This window comes from Vidua chalybeata, chromosome 8, assembly GCF_026979565.1.
Source record: "Vidua chalybeata isolate OUT-0048 chromosome 8, bVidCha1 merged haplotype, whole genome shotgun sequence".
Lineage (NCBI taxonomy): Eukaryota > Metazoa > Chordata > Aves > Passeriformes > Viduidae > Vidua > Vidua chalybeata.
Genome location: NC_071537.1, coordinates 21446293 through 21469308, shown reverse-complemented (window position 1 = coordinate 21469308; position 23016 = coordinate 21446293). Strand labels below are relative to the sequence as shown.

The 23016-nt window shown below is 37.0% G+C and overlaps 1 protein-coding gene across 4 annotated transcripts in view; it reads right to left on the bottom strand.

Moving 5' to 3' along the window:
- Nucleotides 1-23016, bottom strand: part of KAT6B (lysine acetyltransferase 6B) — a 109539-nt gene that overhangs the window by 43920 nt on the left and 42603 nt on the right. For 2 of the 4 annotated variants that reach the window (XM_053948947.1, XM_053948948.1), the window contains exons 3-7: nucleotides 12201-12309; nucleotides 6401-6516; nucleotides 6161-6242; nucleotides 5041-5173; nucleotides 178-1109 (exon numbers count right to left, since the gene is read on the bottom strand). In XM_053948947.1, the coding sequence (XP_053804922.1) occupies nucleotides 178-1109; nucleotides 5041-5173; nucleotides 6161-6242; nucleotides 6401-6516; nucleotides 12201-12309 (1372 nt within the window). The remainder of the gene's footprint in view (nucleotides 1-177; nucleotides 1110-5040; nucleotides 5174-6160; nucleotides 6243-6400; nucleotides 6517-12200; nucleotides 12310-23016) is intronic. The other 2 variants (XM_053948949.1, XM_053948950.1) reach the window with 2 other exon arrangements.

Genomic DNA, 23016 nt, shown 5'->3' with positions numbered 1-23016 from the left:
AAAAAAAAACAACCAAAAATGTTTTGGAGATTTAGTCAGCATTAGATAAAAGGTCAAAGTTTTGTTGTTTTCGTATGAAAGTGAAGTAAGAACAAGAGAAATAGCTAAGACCTATGTGATAAGAATTTTGGTTTCGGACGGGACGCAGGTTTGGTTGGCGCTTCGACCTTTGCTTACCATCATCCTGATCAGGTTTAATCCTTCCGTCTGTCAAGCTCCCCTTCCCTGGTGAGGGGGTCCCCATCTGAGGGGTCATTTTATACTTTAATCTGCCTAGAATTCTGTGCTTTTTAAAGAAAGCTGTTCTCTTGAGGTGAGAAATTGCTTTAAAAGCATGTCCCCTAGACACACCCCATCCAGAGGCACAGGCATGAGACACAAACCTACTCCTAACCTCTTTCTTTCCATAGAAACAACTATTAGATGTTGATGTGGAAGATAATTCTGGTTTACTACACAAGTGCTTGTGGGGTGCATAGCTTGGGTGACTCTTTTTTCGAGACTGTTCATGAGTGGTATAGATATGAGAGAGTCCATCAAAGAGTCCCTTTAGCTGACTGCTACTAGGAAGGCTACTAAAGGAGGGTATGCTTGACTGACTGGAAGAACTTTGGGGAGAGTTAGAAGAAGTCAAAGTGCTGGATTTTTGAGAACTGGAGCTCTGACCAGAGATGGGGATTGGGGGTAGAAGTGAAGAAGGTGGAGGTTTTAGCTTTTGTGTGGTACCTGTAGCCAACACAAGAGAAGTGCATGACTGTTTCTGAGAGACCTTTTTCCTTGGACGATAGTGCTTTGAAAAGTCTATTATTTCACCTCGTGATCTGCGACCATCAGGTGATGGTGTAAAGAACTTAGTAAGGCCATCAATGAGACCTTTGGTTTTCTTGTTAACTTTAAGTGTAGAGGCAGATATGTAGGTGGAGGTGGTGGTGATTTTGGTGGTGGCACCAGGCCGAGTGGGGTCTGTAACAGGCAACCTGCTGCTTGAATCCTTCACAGATGCAGCATGACCAGATGAAGGTGTGGTACACACTTTAGTCTTTTGACCCCTACCAGGTGACCCCCTTCCTGTGAATGCATTCACGGATCCTTCATCACTGGTTACAGACCTATGCAAAAATTTGAAAAATAAAAATCAGCATTCAAAATCTTTACTGTCAAATAGCACTATAGTTTATACAAGTTACCTGAGCCACTGTACTTAAAAATATTTAAAGAAATTTAAAGACATATACACTTTGGAAATATATTTCACACTATGACATAGCATCCATCTTTTATTTCCCCTTCTCCTTTTTGTTCCCCCTCCCCACTTATGTTTAAAAGACAGTCCACAAATTACAAATAAAGTGCTGGCATAGCAAGATCTCCCACGTATACAGCCTTCTCATATACTTTTAGGCATAACCAAAGTGTGTCTCTTTGGAAATAATATCATTACATCGTGTTTGTACAACAACTGCTCCATCACCATAGTTTATTGTACACACAGAGAAGATTAATGTTTTCAGTATTAATATGATATCAAAACAGTTAACTTCAGACTGCATTTGCTTAAACTGTAGAGGAAGTCTATTAATCCTTTAAAGCAAACAGTCAATCTTCAAGAAACTGCCTTTTTTTCCCCCCACACTCTTGTTGGATTATGCAAAATGTGGCAGTAAAAGTTACCACCAAAGATCTAAAAGCCAAATGAGGTAGTTTATTAAGAGCATAAAACAACAACACCAAAGAAATAGACTCTTTAGAAATTCAAAACCAGCAAAAAACAAAAATAGGAAAGGAAAGAGCAAGACTAACCAGGTGCATTTGCAGAAAAGCCATGAACTAATCAGGCCTGACATGGAAGGTGTTAGGAAAAAACAGAGTGGTGAATCTTACTTAAATGCTAGGAAGAAAAAGGGCATACTGAAAGCCAGCATTTGTGAGGACAGAATTACAGGTTTAGCTAGTTGCTAATAACTGAAAAGAGAAACTACACTGCAGAGTAGTATATTCTAGCATACAGAAACAGAACTTTTGAAAATATCTGCAGTAAAATAAATAGTTATCAGGACATGAAATCAAATTACAAAGCCAAACACAGCTACACAGTTGTATCACATGCTTTCTTTCATTCCCTTTTCCGTCCTACTCTTTGAAGTTAGCTTATTTACTTTGCAGCAGAAAGTTCTCTTCCACAGATTTTTGCCCTCTAAATTGAGATACTGAGTAATTAATTGCAACAGGTTCCTTCTAATTAGGGATTCAAAAGCCAAGAGCTACCATCTGCTTACTGACCTCCAAGGGCCCACCAGCTTAAGAACCAGCCCCTCTTCCACCCACACATCCTTAAATTTGGTTAGTTCCTAAGAGGCAACAAAACCAAGACTTTTGAATCCTTTGGCATCATACGCTTAAGTCTATCACAAGACCTGTTCTCAGTGCCAGATGTGGTAACCAGCAGCAGTGCCAGAGGCCAGCACACACCTGGTTTAAGTTAATCTCACACAGTAATTTGCCTGTGAAGAGCTTCCTACAGATGGTCAACAGGCAAAAAATTATTTCAGTACCACTGGGCAGATTTTCTTTGTACTATACAAGGACTCAATGGCATTGGTTAACCTTCCCGTATTTCATGTGACTACACACTTTTTATCTTTGACACTACTGTCTTCCATACCCCACAATCACTTTTAAATAGGATTTCATGCCAAAGAGTGTCTCCTCTTATTCTCTCTCTAACCACTATTTTTCCAAAACAAGATTACTTTATATTTATACACAAGACACCAATGTAATAGAAATGTGCTGGCAGTATTGCAAATATTTATCTTACAAAGTGCTTCCCAAGCATTCCTGTAACATGCTCATGCAGCTCATATGCTACAAAGAAAACCTTTCTGAAAATGTTAATAATCTTCATATAATACTAAAAGAACTTCTGCATCCTTTAGCGTGATGTTCACTTTAAAGGCTGCAGCTCAAAATCTCAATAGCAAAACATAATGGGAAAACCCTCACAACATTTCCAATCTTTCTATTACATGTATGAGGAAGGAGGAGAAGCAGAATTAGTGTCTGGGAGTACACTGCCACTAAATCCATCCATTGGGAACCCAAACCAGATGCATGTCTGCAGAACAGTAAGATGGCAGGACTGTGTTAGAACCGGTCCTGGTTCTGGTCAGGGCAGGGTTAATTTTTGCAGTAGCCAAGGGGAACATGTCCAGGACCCAGTGGTTATTCTGTACCACCTCGTGGGCAGGGAAAGGGACTTTGTTCCAGGGAGAAGGGGTTCTTTGCAGTCAGGTAAGCAGAGAGCAGCTGGGTAACACCATTTCAAATAATCACGTGTGAATTGTTTTGCCTGTCTTGTACACTTTGTTATTGGTACTATAGCTGTTACTGTCTGCTTTCTTTTCTCACTCCTGTTTCCAGTAACCTGTTCTTATCTCAAGCTGGATCTTTACTTTTTGCGCCTTCAATTCTCCTCTCCAGCCACTGGCAGGGGGAGGAGGAAGCAAGAGAGCAGGGAGTCTCAGCAGCAGCACTAAGCTGGGGAGTATCACTCCTGAACCACAAGAGAGCCCTAACCTCCAGCTGAAGTTTTATGTGTTTTCAAAGAGTAAATAAAACCACAGGTACAACTAAAGCCCAAGGCATAGCTAGAGATATAGGGAATATTTTTATTATGCACACAAAATTATACATAGAAAACTCAATGACCTTCAAATTGCTAAGCTATTTATTCAGGAGGAGAACTGAGAAGTACAAGGTTTCACCCAGTCTAGCAGCATGTTCTCACCAGCCAGTACAACTACATCTTTTACTTTCATGTACTGTCATACTTTATTCCTGTCCTGAACTACTTTCATAGAGCAACATACACTGAACTTCAGGACAAGAACCAAAAAGGCAAGATGAAAGATCCTGGCAGAGAGAAAGGCAAAAGAGAATACAGCAAGATGTGCATCATCAAGTAAATTAACTTGACTAGTGCACTATACTGCAAGTACTTTTCCTTCTATTTTCACATGTGGGCTCCACTGGCTTCAAAAATCCTTGTTTTGCAAAATGCAAAGTTATACAGCAGCTCCCATGCAACTCTGAATAAAACAGGACAGGTTTTTAGACTTTAGAGAAGAATGTCACAATGTAAAGAATGAGTAGTTGGTAGAGTCAGAAAGCTTTTCAGCTGCTCAGTTGACATAACCAAATAGTTAAATAATGCTTAAATAGGGGAAGAAAAAGGTGTACTTGGATAGGAACACAGGATGGAGGGCAACATGCTACTGTAGCTGACAGAATCTGTTCCTATTTAATACTCACTGTAACATCAACTCAGTATTTGAACACTACTTAAACAGCCCTCTAACCAAGACAATGTCCAACTACAGTGTTTCCTGGGAAGACAGATGCTAAAAGAATTTACAGCACACTCTTGTTTTAGATAAACACAGTCCTGAGAAGCAAGAGGAATTGCCATCTCTTTTCCTAGTAACTGGTAGCAGGTTAACAGCAGAATTCAAGTAATAATCTTTTCCAGAGTAGCACTGAAACCAGAAGTTCTCTATTACTTATATAGTTTGCTTTTCGGAACAGGTTTTGTGAGCTGATATTAACTAATAAAGTAATTTTTATACATTTTTCAAACAGCTCTTTGAGCAGAACAGTCTCCTGATAGCTTGACATTATCCACTTTGTATTCTGTAGGTACTACAATTATTTGAAGCTATACTTGAAAGACAGCTGTGGCATTTGTTATTATACAGAAGTTTATTTGCATCTGCTATAGGTACAACTTTTGATAAAAACTTACAGAATCTGAAAAAATAAGTTACAGTAATATTTTTATCACCACCTGACATGACACCAAAAGCACCTACTATAATTTAGAAGTTATTGAACACTGGGCTGAAAGGCACATACAAAATCACTCGTTATCTCTTTTCCCCAACTTGAAACAGAGTTAAAAATGATGCTTAAACCTATATCAGACTCTTATCTGATTACATTCTCAGAAACATCTAAAGAAATAAAAAAGCAAAAGAAACTTACAACATTCGTTGCTTTAATTTATTTTTCGGTCGTCCAATAGGTTTTGCGTATCGTCTCCTTATTTGTGCGGCTTTCTCATGAAGCAGCTTTCTCCCTTTCTTCTTTGGTCTACAGACCTGGCAAATCCACATCCCTATATAAAGGAAAAAGGGTTTAGTTGTACACAGTTTATCTAATCTGTATTGCAGGTGTGTACCAAGATACATACCAAGTACGTACAAAGTCAGCAAATGATCTCTTGAACAAGACATAGGCAAAGGAAAGTGGACCAAAAAAGTGAGCCACCTCTATCTATACTCTGAAATTTTTAAAAGCAAAGTGCTCATGGAAAGGGGGATACAAGAGGCAACAAAAATCACAGAAAAGATTATGAGCAATTAATTAGATTCCTAGAAGAATTTCTGTTCTAGCTTGTCCCTCCTTATACTACCTAGATCTTTCTTTAGACAGAATTAAGACAGGGTAAAAAATTACACATGTGCTACAAAGCCACTAGGGTAGAGCATGCTAAAGAATATACTACTTCATACCTAGGTATATTTGTTTTAATATGCAATCTGAATTTAGCATCCTTTTAATATTAGCCATGTCTAAACATTTATTGTAGATAAGGCTGGGGACTAGGAGAGGAGGAACTGAAGAAAATCTTTAAGATGAAGTAGGGAAAGCCATAAAGATGTAAGAGCAAAAGTGAGAGGTGCCATAGGTCAAAAATCTATAGAGATTAGAGAACCTGAAACCCATGCATTTTGTTTCATTTGCCTGTTTTTCAAATTACTCCTACAAAAGGCATGAAGAAGAGTCTCTTCTACATGTTCCAAGAACTTCTTTGTCAGTGTATATTTACCAAGCATTTAAACAGCCTTTCTAAAATTTCACCTTCAATAAACTGGGCAACAACTCATTACACAGTGAATTCATCTGGTCAACTGTATGCCGACCTTTTTTATTTTCCTGAGGGAAAAACTCCTCATATAATGACAAATAAAATTTCCTTTGATAAGAATGAAATTGTACTATTTATCATTGAAAAGAAAAACAAAAATAGCATGCTCGACAGGTTTTGGTCACTTAAGACTGCAAATGAAAATACTTTCATGGAAAGGATTTTTAAGATCACCTTTTGGCATTCGGGATAGTGGCGGGTCACAGCACTCCATGTGGAACCCTCTATCACAGGAGTCGCAAAAAAGCATGTTATCCTGGGGGGGGCAGGGATGAGGGGGTGGAGAAAAGGAAAAAAGACTTAATACAGCATTGCTTGAAGTTGTACATCAATTATTTGCATTTGGACATGTGCTAATTATAAAGCTACTATAAACAAAGAGAAGTCAAGTAACACTGAACAAGTCTAACTTACTGCATTTTTGCCTTGGATCCTACATGCACTGCATGTCTTGCATTCAATACATTGCCACCTCAATGCCTTCACATTTGTTGTTAACTCAGGACAGAATTTCAGACATGATGGATGTCCTAAAAAATACCAAAATATTATTGAGAAGTTGAGATTTAAGATTGGTTAGATTGATTTTTTTATATATTGACAAATATACAGAATAATCATCATGAAACCCATTCATGAAGACAGGTAGAAAATTGACTTTTACTGTAACTGACACCAGTGAATGGCCTGTGTAAGCACCTAAAACTGAACTTTTTATTTTTCACTAGGTTATTTCCATGCCATATTAAACTGTCATTGGTTCTGAAAAAAGTGTATTTTATAAACTTGACCACATTCCCCTTTCACAGCAGGGCAAAATAAACAGAGGAAATCTTCAGATAAAACTGCATTAGTTATTTTTCTGACTATACTAAGTATCTACCAGAGAAACTGAAGAGCCAAACTATATGTGTTTTTTGTATTTCAACTTGTTACTTAATTATAAGCAAAGAACAATTTCAGCGTAATAAAAAGGGGAAAAAATGAAACTGGCAATTGGCATAAGGAAAACATATTGCAATACAAGGTTTAAATTTGAGGGTGTGGGTGTGGAGTATTGAACTACCACCTTCCACAAAACACAGAAATTCCTTGGCAGGACCATCCTCTTTTCACAGTAGTCTTGAAGGCCTACATGACTTCCAATTAACAGAAGGTATCAGGAAACTGAACACATCCAACACCTGAGGCAATACTGGCAGTGATTTTTTCATGTCTTCAACAACCTCAGAGCATAGCCCTAATCCAGAAAAGATAAAAGCACAGCTATATAGGAAGGGATAAGCATTCCCAGGGAAACACTTTATGATAGTATTATATTCAGAGATTATCTATCAGGAACATAAACACAGAAGCTGTCAGAGAGAGAAGAATCCCTGATGCCATGCTGCACTTGTAGATGGCTGCTGCGATGTGGCATGCATCAAAGGTACTTTCTTGTCACTGTCAGAGTTGGAATAATGCTTTCTTCTAGATAATGCTGTAGTTACAGTGATTCAGACTTTCTTCATCGACTGTTTCTCAGTCCAGGACTGAGCTAAATCACCACAAATAAAAATACAATCTAATCTATGAGCATTTGCTATTTTTGTCTTCTAATGGACTGAGGCATGAATGGCAAAGACTGCTGGAATGCAAAAGCCACCCGAATAAGTGACAATTACTTCCTTTAATTTACTTCCTTTTACTATATTTATCCAAGGCTTAAACCACTTTATTATTAAACTTTCGAAGACAACTTGAATTGTGCATTTTCTCAAAATAAAATGCAGGGATATAATCTATTAGGAAGGAGCAATCAATAATATAATCAAAGAGTAGTTTCAGAAAAATATTGAAAAAGCATAACCATTTGATTCTTAGCATACAGTTTAAAATATACCGACATTTTTTGTGGTTAAAATTGAGTATGTACTTTCAAGAATGTGACAAATATACTATAACAGCAGAGATGAGTTCAATGAGATACTGTTCCCTTCAATGAAACCCCCTAGAGAGGCTGATATTAGTAATCAATTTCACATAAAGGCTTATTTTATCAACTATGACTTAACAACCCTATTAACACATTAAAGTGTAGTCATAAATCAATCACCTCCACGTAAGTATATTTAATTCCAGTTATCTACCCTGCACAGAAGTGATCTATTTCAAGGAGCAAGTAAGTTGCAGTTAAAACTGCTGATTTTAATTTTGTTTTACATAAATAACTGTGCTGTATAAACATATGGAACATCCATTCTCACTGGTTGGTAACCACTGCTTGAACAAATTAAGTGTAACTGTGTTACTTTGTATCTCTTATCTACCCACGGAACATTTCTCATTCAAGCAATTACACAGCTTAATACATTTCTTTAATTGCTAGATTTATTATCAGATAAAAATTTAAGAAAAATATTCCACTGGTATTAAACATGCCTGCAATTCCAAATCCTTGAGCCACAAGTAACTAGAACTGGAAGGGTGCAAATGGGAACCATCACTACGGATTTGCCATATTTTTTCACCGTCTTTTCTAGGTATGCACTAGCAGAAACAGGCCAGGAACTTTAAGATTTCAAAATACCATATGGTATTGTTCTTTAACTGTTGATAATACTTAAACTACTCATTTTAGACACAAATTGACATAGTGCAAATACAACAGTAACATGTATAGGGTAATATCTACCAGACATTAAGTGGGAATCAACAAGTTTCAATTTTAAAAGGAACTCTGTTGAACTACAGTCACAGCAGTTATACACATTTGCCTGTAGCTTAACAGATTTCCATAGTCATTTGAAGTTACTGTGTCCTTCACTGATTTTACAGCTAGGTTTATTTTTAAATTTGAGAGCTGAAGGAAAGCATGTTTTGGGCTTCCAAATTTGCAGTATTTCAGCTCTAACTCATTTAAACTGAAATTAAAAACATACTATCTTCTCCATATCTAGAAACTGATACAACTCCAAGAGGCTTCCAACACTAGTGTGAAGTGTTTAAAAACTGGTAATTTCTCCTGGTTCCACCATGTGACTTTCTTTTAAAACTCAGCAGCATCAATATTTTCATGTATCAAAAATGTTTACCAGATTACTAGAAATTTAGACCTCTACAAGCTGGAAAATTTCACCAGCAATATATACAGGCCTACTTTAAAATGAAACACTTCAAAATTCGTTCATCCATGTTAGAAATGGTTAAGATTTGTGATACACTGGCAGAAATAGGTGAGACCAGGAAGTTAAAAGTGAGGGTCTCATTCCTTTGTGATTGAAGGCAATTTCTTAAACCGGCACAATTTTGTCTTCCTCACAAAAGCTGAGCCTTTTTTATTCATTAAAGGATTTGATGAAAAAGCTAGTCTTTTAAAAGAACAGGCATTAGATCAGTGACTACAATTAAACGCAGTGCTAAATTAGTTATGCTAATATCTCCAGTTATTTTAAACACAAATGCTGGGAACTACTGTATAAGATAATTCCCCCCCAGAAAACCCCTCAACTTGTGTCTGATGGTCTTTTAGGTAGAAAGTGTCATTATTATTTAGGGAGACTTTAGCTACGAGCAGAGATGGTCAGTGCACCTGTCCTGGGGATGTACCAGGTTTTTTTCTACCTGCAGGTTTCTTAGCAGTTCATTTTATCCAACTAACCAATATCCTTATACAGACAACAATAATTAAAACAATTTCTATATTCCATTATTACTAAACCATATCCTAAATTTCGTTTAGAAAGCAATCTCTGCCCAGTTCTTTCCAAATATTTTCTGTCCCTATTCCTTCTGACCTGAGTCCAGTGTCTGTTGCTCTGCTCTCCAGCCTTCTCTACCCATCTTTGATTAGTAACCCTCTTGCTTCCCCAGGATAACATACAATTGGAAAGGAGGATACCCATAGGTATTCTACTTTTTGCTATTTTTGCCCCTTTTAAAAAACATTTATTATAATGCTCCAGTCACTCAATTTTTTCCCTCCTCATTCTACAACTTCAAACCCTTATAAAAATCTGTCAGTAGCATCAATCTTTAATTGCTTCTACACATCTTGTCTGAAAAATAGAAGCAGAGTTTGATTCTAGTTCTCAAGTGTATTGATTTTTCAAAATCAAGAGAGGGAAAAAGCAGGAGAGGAGAGAAAAAAAAAAAAAGCACAAAACCCAACCAAAACCAATAGGAACTATGACTGCTTCTGTAATGGGATTTGTTTTCTCACATCTGACATCCCTCATCTTACTTCTTGAGAAAATTGTCTGTGCCAACTGACATAGCAGTGCACTTCATTTCTACTACCCAAATATTTTTCCTCCCAAATACCACGAAAATGTGCAGCTAGTTATCCAGCTAGTTTCTGCTCTCAGAATGCAGAGGCACTACCTGAAAAGACAAAAGCGACTTGACACAAAAACAAAAAGGGAAAACAGGCATGCCAGTAGTGGGCACTGCAATTTAATCTCTGATCAACTGAACAATTTGCTTGCTGTGCACAACATGCAATTTCTTTTCTATTTGTTAGACAGCAAGACTAGCTTTGAGATACACTGCAATGTGCAAAATTACAAATCCAATTACAATAAAACTCCACTTGAGTGAAGTTTTGTTATTTATAAATTGCACTGAAATTGGTTTTTATTTTAGTTAGGCATCAGTAGTTAAAGTTTAACCATCCAGCAAACTGATTGGCAGTCTCACCATTTCATTCCTTATATCTGATCCATCTGAGGAACTAATTAAAGATAATTTAGTCTTAATGAGGCAGAGAGAATGTATCGGTGTTAATTCAAATAGAAGCTGATCCATGAAAGTCAAGACTTTCAGTTCTGAAGTGTCTTAAGACCCACCAGGGAATTATTACACAACAGAAGAGTCGCTGATATCTAAGCTCACCTGATAAATGTAAACTCTGTGCACCAGAGTCTAACCAAGTATTAATTTTGCAAATATCAGAAAACAGATTTGAAAATACCAGAGATCTATAAACCACTAAAGGAAGACAATTTAAAATTTATGAGGTTTGCTGTTGCATACTGGGTTTAAAAAGTAATTTTCTTATTTCAGCGTGTAATAACTGGCTAAAATATACTAAAAAATACACTGGCTAAAATACAAAGCAACGATCAGGGTGATAATTGAGAAGGAGACAATCAACAACATATCCTGATTAACTGAAAACATGTTTTTATCCATACTGTTTTGTTTTTACTCAAGTACTGATGTAGCCTGTCCTGAGAACTGCCATAGCTACCGTCAGCATACCTACAAAATGATGATACTCATGGACTCCAGATGCACAGAACCACAGAATATCCAGAGCTGGAAGGGACCTAAAAGGATCATCAAGTCCAACTCCTGGCCCTTCACAGGGCATCCCCAATAGTCACACCATGTGCCTTGAGAGCATTGTCCAAATGCTTCTTGAGCTTTGTCAGCCTTGGTGCAGTGACCAGCGCCCTGGGGAGCCTGTTCTAGTGCACAACCACCCTCTGGGTGAAGGTTTTCCTAGACCTCCCCTGACACAAGTTCAGGCTGTTGCCTCAGGCCCCAGCACTGGTCACCACAGAGAAGAGAAGCACCTGCATTAGGAACAGCCACAGAGTCTGCAAGAGCTGCTGCAACACACAGGAGAAAGGTACATGCAATCAGTAGTGTCATTATCTTGTGCCTGACAAGTAACCATCTGCCCACCTCATGTGGTATGTTACCTAAAACATTATTCACACAATCGTTTTATAAAAAAATGAACTGGATACACAAGATGTGCAGCAGCAAAGGCTGCTACATAGTCTTTATTACTATGATTATTCCTCAGCTTCCGAAATGTTGCAAATCTGTGCGAGCAAAATTCTTGATCATTTGATGTCACAATGTGAAACTGAGTTTTCAGAGCCAACATAAATCCCAAACAATAACTGAATTCTTGTATTGTGGAAGGTGAAAGTGTGGCTTCCCCCTCTTAATTTACTCAGCAGATCTATACTTTGACATGAATTCATACCTCTTATTTGTAATTATCCCAATTACAAAGATGACAAAATTCTAGTTTTAAAAAACCAAACAAGAACAAAACCAACAAACCAACCAAGAAAAACAACAAATTCTTCTGTCCCCCTGGTTTCAGTTCTTGATTTATGTTTGTTCAAAGAGAAGATAAGGTTCACAAGTTTAAAATATTTTTTAAAAGACATACTAAAACAAACATTTCTAGTACTTGTAAATCCAGCCAACTTACCACTGCTGCCACAATCTGCACAAGACAAGAGCTCTTCTGGTTTTTTTTCACGATTTGATTCTTTCGTTCCCAAGCAAAAGCTACATATTGGGATGGGATCAGCTCGTGGCTAGATTTAAAAATAAACAGACAGTTAGCTAACAAAAAAACCCAAACCAAAACCCACCAGCCTCCAAGGCTTTTACTTGGTATTTTGCTGTACCACATACTAATTGGCAAGGCAAATGTCCACTTTACTAACTTTGTAACAAAGTTTTCATCTTAACATACTTCATAAACTTCAAGTTGGCCCGTAATAAGCCACCCTGTGTATTAATCCATGTAAATGCCTCCAATACAAGAGTAGTGTTAACAAAAACAAGGAAAAATTAGAACTTGGGACACTATTCTTGCACACAATTGCAACTCCAGAATACAATCGCTTGTTCTTCAAACGCAACAGTGTTCAAAGATCAAGATGTAAACTAGTCTTTATTACAGATTAATATAGTTCCTTTACACAAGGCAAAAACTCAAATTCAAGACATACTTTATTACTTTGAAATTCAATACAACTTATACCCCCCTCTGAAACCACCATTTTAGGGTAAAAGCACTGGATTTTACAGATCAAGGGTCATTCATGCCAGTCTGATGAGTCCCATCAGCTTTGATAGACAGTCATAATAAAAAACACGCAAACCTTTCCATGTCTAGAAGCAATACACAGAATGCTTCACAGAATTACTTCAGAATTGATACAAATTTACTTCCCAACTTCCTTAACAATTACATGACAAGCTGTATCAGAGAATATTTATTATACAGTTTCTGCTTTACATTTTAGAGCTCTAAAGAAAACACTAACCTGCAACATCCAAAATATTAATGTATTAATGACTACATGCAAGTATCTGTAAACAGGTCTGTAACAAATAAAATTATATGCAACTATTTCTCCCAAATGGGATAGTCAAATAACAGAGTACATTCTAGCACAGAATATCACAATGACTCAGATTCAAATGCTTTCTTTCACTAATTCGCAGCTTCCAGATTCAGGTATGCAATGCTGTTAGTTTAACATATCAAAGCAATCATTTATTTGCTTTACCTTCATTTTCTATTTCCCTTTTATGCTACAATACTTCGAAAGCTGGCAGCCTATCTTCGCCTGACCTATAAATCTGTATTCCATTACAGATCTGAGAAGTGGGGAATGCTTGTTTTTAAGGGTATTCTTCTGAAAGAATTAGTTCCATGGTGATGTGCCCTTATATCTCAACACAATATAACACAGAAATATTGAAACTACTTTTATGTTATTAAGCTTTATGATCAGCATGAAGAATGCTGACAACAGGAAGGCAAGTTTGTCCTAGCCACAGAAGAGGAGCACACAAACATACTTCCATATAAACATACCCCAAGGCACCACACTTTTTTCTGAAAATTTAGTCCTTAGCAGGTCTGCTCACTGTTCAACTCTTCACAATCCGATTACTGAAGTACTGGCATACTTGTATACCTCAAAGAATATACATGAAAGATAAACAGAGCTGAACTTTTCATAAGTAAGGAGATGTGTGTTCTCTTCCATCATCTACAAAAGGGAACTGCTGTAACCACCTTATAACCAATAGGAACAAATGTCATCTGCAGTCTTTTGTCTCACTGAGGTCTCCATTATGGATTATACGGTTTGCTGAAATACGAAATTGCTACTTGGATAAAAACAACTGTTTAAGTTATAAAACAGCTTTCAAAAATGGTCGTGCTTCAAAAAGAAGCATTATTGGTGTTGTCAGTTTTGGAAGGATGACATTGAACGAGATCTGTAGTTCTATAGGTGGAAAGAGTTATAACCAGTTACTTGCAGGACTTTTCACTTGATAAAAACAATGTAAATATAAATAAAGTAAAAAAGAATTATTTAGTTACTATTCTTGCCAGTCAGATAAAATTCAACAGATCTTTCCCATAATTTTGCTTTCATCAGATATGTCACTGGAGCAAAAGGATACTAACAAAAAAACCTAAATATATAAACTATGCTAATAATCAGCAGTAGAAAAAGGGTCCAGAGCTATTCAAACAGATTTTGCAGCATTGTGTGGACATTTCTTAACTACTACTTAAAGCTTAATACAGACAATTTTAAAAGACAGATTATTCTTTTAGCAGAATCCAGTAAAAATCTCATCTTGGCAACCATACCATTCTCTTTCCCTTCGATGTAACAGTGCTTTAGCCATTTCAAAAAGGCTTGTGCTGATAAATAATTTACAAAGCTTCACATATCATTCAAATCCAGGTCCACAATCTCATCTATCTTTCCAAGATTTTTTTTTTGCTCTAGGAAAAGACATGGCCATTAGCCAACATTCATTTACTTCCCTATTTCAAACATGACCCCACCCCATCCCCCCCCCTTTTTTTTTCTGAAGGTAAAATAAAGGACAAAGGTTGTTGGCAGTTCAGGGCTACAAAGACTGATGTTCCCATACCAAAACTAATCACAAAGAGCTTGCAAATCCTATCACCTCATATACAAGTTTCCAAGAAGCTTACAGGCTCCACTATATTGTTAGAAGCCATTTACATTCATAACTGTATTACAGGGTCTGTTCCCTCAACTACTGAAAGTTATGAATACACACACACTCCTGTCAGCACAGTAAACAAGACATCATTTCAATTTGCTTTAGCTTGCACAGTCAAAGCAAGCCTGAATTCATATTGGTAGTATTAGTTCTGGCTCACAACTGTCTCAATTAGCATAAACTAAGGGCGTTTGGGGTTAATTTTGGGGGGGGGCTAGTGCAATTTTTTAGCTGTTGATTAGCAGCAGCAGAATGTAGTCCAAACAGCAATGCAACTCCTACCTTAATCAAAGGGAATTCTAAGAGAAATTAATCTATTTTTCTAATCAGTAGTTTATCTTCTAAAATATAGCCACCACATATCTTCTGAAAAACAATGATCAGTCTTCAGGAAGGTTAATTCCATTTCATCTCTTACAGAATGAGTTCTGTTCAAGTCAGTTATTCAACACTGCAGTATTTTGTACCAGAAGAGGCAGTAATACTTTTGGTGTTAATATTTAATATTAATATTTGCATTACAAAAGCTTTAGGAGTATGGTCTCTGCTCTGTCACACAAGGGAGGTCTGAATAACTCTTACCCAGTAACATACTATTGCTTCAACAGAACTAATAAGCTGAGAAGAATTTTTCATCCTTTTAATTCTGTGAATAAGGTAAATGACAACTTGCAAAACAATTTAGTTTGCTGGGTTACTAGAAACTGAACATTCAAATTCAACAGACAGCCTTGTTCTAATAACTGTATTCCCAATTGCAGTAAGAGCAAATTTACAGAAAATTCATCCCTTATGCCAACACGCATTCAGAAACTGAAGTTTCACAAAGAGCAGTCAGGAAACTGGATTTCAAAAAAATTAAGATAGACACACCATGGAGCAATAACAGACCATCAACTCAGCACCTGTAAACAGCTTGGATTTTTATTTTACTTTCCAAGTAGAAATTGAACCGCACTTATTTAAGCATCATACATTCAACTGCCATAGTCAATCAATCCCTCAAAACATCATACATAGAACAACTGCAGTCCATCAATCCTCTAAATAGTGTTAAAACCATGCACTGTATGACAATATTGTATCACCAAAAAACACCACCAAAATCCAATTTTACAACATTTATCATTTCAAAATTATTCCAAACAATAAGTGATTGTGATTATTCTACCACTTGAAACAGTTTTCTCTAAAAATACATGAATGTGTACACTAAATTTTGTTTATAGCTTCATTATTTCACATATATATAAAGAACACAAGAATAAAAACCACGTTTAATAAAAGTTTGTGCTACAGATAAAGACTAAAAATTTAAAATATTTGTTTAGTGCCTTCAATAAGTGTTTTGTAATTGATCCAACTGGAAAAAAAACATCCTAGAGCCCCCAAAAAACCCCAAAGCATTTTAACTATTTGACATAGTTTACACATTGTGAAACATTAAGGACCCACGATCCTTACTGCTTACAGTCTTTACAAATTCTGCATTCTGACTGGTTCACAAAAAATAAATAATCACAGAACGATTTAGGTTAGAAAGAATAAAAATCTAATTCCAATTGCCCTGCCATGGGCAAGGACACCTTTCATATCATCTCTAATTCAGAAACAACAACAGAGTGCTAGCATTTAGTTAAACTAGTGCAGTGTCCATGTTTAAGCATAGACTTGAAAGTCATTTGTGCAACCAGTATATTATTTTGTTTATTTTAATGACTCACAATTATCTATTCTGAGAAACTAACAGGCTTTTCCCCTGCACAAAATCAATCCTTGGTAAAAATTCAGCTGGACTTCTGTTACCTTATGCCAAAACTTGTCCCAGAACTAAGGCCCAAACCAATTTTTTTTCCTATGTAGTTTCTGTGCTTGTGGAATTTATATGCTTATTTTATTATATTTATAGTTACCATTAAATTCTTAAAGCATTCCCTATGTTCTAACATCCCATCCCCAAAGAAGTCACATTAGGTCCTGAAAAGTTTTATTTTACTTATTTTACTTCTACTTAGTTTTGAGTATGCAAAGTTACCCAAAACTATAAATCCCACTCAAAGCAAGCACATTCCTATTTGCATTGCTATAGCACTCTGAGGTTTTAAACAGATTGTCTGAAAACTGTTAGGCATTAGCTGTGTACACACAATTACAGTCTTAAGTGCTATCTCATTAAGTGTTATACACACATTAAAAGAAATTAAAAGTTTCACACACACTCCCAAGAAATTTCACTAGCAAACCAGAAACCTCAGCTGTTCCCATTTGCAACTGCCTCTCCACACCTTTTCAGAACCACCTCAACATCACCTGACTACCTGCTGGAAAACACATCCTTATGCATGATACCCCAACACTAGATCTCTGTTACCCTATGAACAGAAACAGCATGTAAGTAATTACAGGGTTACCAGGAGAGAGGGGCAAATTTTACTGAAAAGTGAAGCTGCCATGACCTCCAATACAGATCCACTACCCTGGTCCCAGCCTATTTCCAGCCTTAGGAAGGACAGAAGCAGCAAGCTGGCTTTCTCACAATGCCTACATTTTCACAAAGTACCTTCAAGGGCTATCTGCACTTTTTTTTTCTTTTTTGTTTTTACCATGGTTTGGAAAAAAGAAGTCTCTGAAATCCTAACAGAAGCATCTCTAAATACTGTTTTTTAAAGTATTAATATTGAAAAGCAAAAGCTTTATCAGCAACAGGTACTGATTTCTGTATCATCTACTGAAGCAGCTGCTCTTGGTTCCAGACAAGATGAGGTTCTGTGAGCACTTTCAGCTGCAATCCCTTTCCTGCATCCATTCTGTATGTGTACAAAACAGTTTACTTTCCATATCTGAAAAAGGAAATCATCATGTTTCAGGAACTATAAGTTAAACTAAATTCCAAATTTTTAAAACAACTTGCTAACTATCCAGTAGTTCCCATATTAGTCCTGCAGGCCTGGAAAGCATGGCAAACAATACACACTACTTCAAATGATGGTAAACACATCCTGACAGGCAGAAGTGTGGAAAAATTACACCTGCTACGAACCTTAATGTAGCACTTATGCATTCAAAGAGCACAAAGGCCAGTACAAGGGCAGTTCCAAAAAGAGGGGACTGACCAGGCTGTGAACTTTCTTTATTACACTTTTAAATCAACTAACTGCATAAACAGTGTGTATTGACAAAAAGCTACAGACTGAAACTTCTCCTCTTCCCCCCAAAGATTATCATCACTGCTAGGATGCAGGGCTCTGTGCCTTGTTTTTGTACAAAATTCACTTCCTTACTACACAGTAGCTTTGTGGCTTTCTCTGCTCACACCTCCCCCTCCTGTACTCTGAAAGGATATCTCTCCAGGAGCATTGTGATATACAAGGCAACAATCAGAGATACCTAGAACTATGCAAAAAGAGTAAATTTAAAACCCTTCCTGTCCTCCTGGATTCACATGCCCCAAAGCTATCAACTGCAAGAGTAGTATTAGATTAGCTTAGACTTAATTAGCTGTGCATAAGCCAACCTGCATTCATGTTTCATTTGTAGTTTATAGGCACAGAAAATATTAAAATTTCATTTTCTGTTGAAAAACCACCACCCAAAGCAAGCACAGAAAACATCTACAGAAAGGTGCAAAGCAGCAGCTCAAAAATACAGCTAAGTGTCCTGGTCCTCTGGAGGCTCAGCTTTCATTTTCAACAGAATAAAGTCTCTACACTTACAGAAGGGAAGCTTTCCAGCTATAGTCAGATTCAACTATAGTCCAGAATTACTAAAGTCCATCTAAAAACAACCCTTGGATATGTGCAGGCCCTGCTACTGTTTCTGTCAACAATCTCTGATACTTTACTTATTTAAACTGCATCCCTTCTGTGATCTTGCATTAATTTCTATGTGCCACGGTTTAACCCCAGCTGGAAACTAAGATCCACACAGCTGCTCACTCATTACCCCCACATGGGGATAGGGAGAGAATCAGAATAGTAGAAGTGGAAAAGTCATGGGCTGAGATAAAGACAGTTTAATAGCCAAAGCAAAAGCCACATACACAAGCAAAGCACACCAAGGAATCGAGGCACCAGTGCCCATGGGCAGGCAGGCGTTCAGCCACTGCCAGGAGAGCAGGGCCCCTTCACATCCAACAGTTACTTGGGAAGACAAACACCATCACCCTGTGTTGGTGTCCCTCACTGTCTTCTTCTTGCTCCCACTTTATACACTGAGCATAATATTTTATGGTATGGAACATCTCTTTGGTCAGCTGGGATCAGCTGCCCTGCCTAGATAACCCCCAGGGTTCTTGAGCACTTCAAGCCTCCTCACTGGTGGGGATGTGTGAGAAGCAGAAGATGCCTTGACTCTGTGTAAGCACTGCTCAGCAAAAACCAGAACTATCCCTGCATTGTCAACATCATTTCCAGCACAAACCCAAGACATCATCCTATAAGAGCTACTATAAATAAAATAAAACTCTGCCCTAGTCAGTAACAGCATACTGTGGTAGCATTATAGAAGAAAGCCAGCTTTTCCCTCCTGAATGGGAATGAATTTGCTCTTTAATTTGTAATTTCCTGCTTTGGTCCTGCACCTGGGACTAAACAATTGAAAAACATATTCACCTTTCCATTATAATAGTAAGAGTGTTTTTAAATAAGAAGTTGAGCCAAGGCTGTTATTATAACTGGTATATGAAGAAGGTAATCCTCAAATTCCCTTTTATGCATTCTCTAATCTGAGATCAGAGCCCAGCTACAGAACCTGACACTGTGAGGTACTTTTGCTTACCAGGTTTATCAACAGCTCAAGCTGTAAATACCTCCTATATACACTGCAGTCTTCTGTTCCCATCTTCCTGCAATTCTGATGACCATTACCTACATTGTGTAAACATAACCCTGGGCCAAGCAGTCTTGAGCCTTCTTCAAAGTCTATCTTCAATGGTTTTGAAGCCAAAAGACTAAGGGGCAAAAGTTATTTTAACACTTTTTAGCTGTGTTATTAACACCTGTGGCAATGTAGTTCCTTCAGGAATACACACCTAAGTTGTCTCTATCAAACAGATGAAACTGAACAGATCATGCAACATTGGTACTGCACATAGGCAACTCCACATTCAACTACAATTGGGTTTGACCCCTTCTTTCACCTTCTGCAAGGTACACTCAGGAAATTCATCTGAAACACATTTCTAACTTAGACTTTACATAAATATAACTCTGTTCCATTTTCTTGACACCTAAGATGTAGGCAACTTCTGTCTTCAGACTCACTGAAAAGATACTGAAACAGCACTTAAAATTAAATGGGCTCCAACATTTTTTAATTCCAAACTTCATCCTTTCTGCTCCCTTACTTGCCTACTATGAGACCAGCAACTGGTTCAAAATCTAAATATCTTGATATCAGTTTTTGGCTAAAAGACTTTTTTGTTTGTATGCCTGTGTTTGTTAAATTACGCTCTTCAATCTGGCACACAAAGCAACCTCAAGTGTACCAACAACAGGCTTGCTTTTCTTCATTCCCTCTCCAAGTAGTCCATTGACTTCCACAAACCAAGTGAAATCACTACCACAGATCCAACCAAGCAGATTATCCATAAGCTGTGTTACTCCTTACATACCTACCACTAGTGGAAGAATGCCACATTTTCCAAGTGACACCTTTTCACATTTTTTGTAGCTCATATTTTTTTCTCCTAAGTAATGAGTTTTTACAGTTTCCAACTCCTTCAAAACTCAATTCTTTAAATCCATCTAAGTATCTTAAGAGCAGCACACATTTGTTATTTGCCACACACTCTTTATAATAAAAAGGATGTCCTTCAAGTCTCACCTCCAAGTACACTTCTAGGTATTCAATCAGAGGTAAAGTGCATGATGTATCTAGCTTTCAATAATCCTGCTCATCACGTGCTAATTTCCACAATGTCTTCTTTATTTTAGTTTCTTCATATACTTAGGAGACTTCCAAACATGGTATCCACTGTTTTTTGTCACATGTATATACAATTGTTCAAATGGGATTGCATTTTCCAACTCCAAATTTTATCTTTTACTGCACTGCAACTAGAATGGAGCAGGTGATGCAGGTAACCACAAGGTAAGCTGTAGTGCAATTCACAGACCTTGATCCCATGGCCATGTCAACTTTTATATTCTCTGGGGAAATGTACTGTTTTTGCACAGATTAAATAAACTCCAGTATGAAAAGCTCATGCTTCATTGCTATGATATTATGTTTACTCAGATGTTTGTATATATGAATATTTTTATCCATAACTTATTACCAAAGTCATCTTACATAAATGCGTATAATGTTTGCAGCGTGGCACAGGATAATTATTAGTTGTCTTGATGCTAATTGCTCAGGGAAAATGTTTAATTGCATATTAAATTGATCATATGCATATTTTATCTAGTTTACTCTTTGGGGCAAATTTACTGTCAGCACAATCTAGATTTCAATAGCAGTATACTAAATACAGAAGCAGGGCTTTTTGAAACTGGGCTAGTGTTTAAAATGAAATTCTAAATAAAACAAGCAGTTCTACTCCAAGATGAAGTAGATTAATTTCGGCACAAAGTCAAGACATATCCTGCCTAGTTACCTCATATAAGGGAAAAACAGGACCAAAGCAAAATTATTATGGCCACAAATTCCAGAACCAGAGATTACAAGAGAATTATTTTTTAGATTTCTTCCACTGATACGATTAGGAAATAGAAGCTTTAAATAGAGAGCACATACATTTCAGTTTTGTTGTATACACTTTGGGTTTTTCAACAAAAAAAGCATTTAGTATTTAACTCATGTATATAACTATATAACATGTATATATTGAGCATCCTTTCTGCTCAATTATTTCAAGCGTAAATGCAGTATAAATTACATCACTCTAAATAACACAGCCACTTCTCTTACCAAGGCCCAAGTAGTAGAAAAATGACTTGGCTAAATTCATAGTCTTAGAGGCAACAAGTGGCAGCAGCTTGGCCATTGACCATTTGGTTTTTAGTCACTGGTTTCTATCTAGTAAAAAACACTGGCACTAAGATACTTCTCTACCAGGTGAGCTGCTGAGTAATACGAGTCATGAAAATCTACTTATTTATCTATTTTTCATTTATCATGAAAATCTACTTATTTATTTCATTCTTTTAGCAATGAAGTAATTCCTGGTCTCCTTTCTGAAACAAGAGGATGTGGACAAACAGCTGATTAAATGCAAACAGCTTCATTTTTTTTTCCCCTGACAGGAACTGAACATTATCCTTGAGAGAAGAAAGGCAGCTTATTCAACAGCCAAGACACTGAAATCACTTGCAGAAATTTACCTTTACAAGCCATTGCCCAAGACACAAAGCCATTGAAAATCTGCCAGCTCTGTAATGGACATACACAGTGCATTATACACAAGACTTGGGAGAGCAGCAGTTTTTTGCTTGATCATGTGCTGAAATCCATGGCAGAGGATAATAAAGGTGAATAGGCACAGTAGCCCTGTACCCCAGGGAGTTACCTAAGAGGCTGGCACTTACAATAAATGACACAGATTGCTTTGTCAGTCCCTGCTAAGTATAGATCATGTTCAATAGTAACATACTATCAAGAAATCACAACCCCCCAAATCAAAAAACATAATTTTAATTTCATAATTAAAAACCCAATTACTGTAAATCATGTTACAGATAGAGTAAAATAAACTCCCTCAAAATATAATAAAGCACTAACTAGCCATGTGATGTAAACCAGAGCTTGAACAGCTCAGAACAAAGCCAGTAAACATTTCACAGAAGACCAGTTTTTCTTAGAAAGGCTTTCAAGTAGGCCTATTATATAAAATTAAATGAAAGGCTCTTGAAGGAAAAAGGTTTAAAATTTGCCTTAAGAATTACATTTAAGCTGGGCGACTGTGGGGGAGGAGGAGAAATTAAAAAAATATATTGCAGCAACTTGTATCGTGTGGCTTTTAGAAACAAATCCAGTGAGGCTCTCAAGCACAGGTTCCAATTTTTCTTCTACACTATTTCCAAGTATTAAAGTCTACCAAGCCCACGAGGCCATTCTCTGTCCTACCAATAATATTAAATTGCCCTGTTCCCCAGGGAAAAGATACGAATTCTAGCATCAGCATTTGTGCAAAAAGGACAGGAGAAAGGTCACAACAAAGTTCATTAAGTCAGCAGCTTGTTAACTGTAATTTCGTGAGGGATTTTTAAACAGGGCTTCAAAGGTAGTTACGC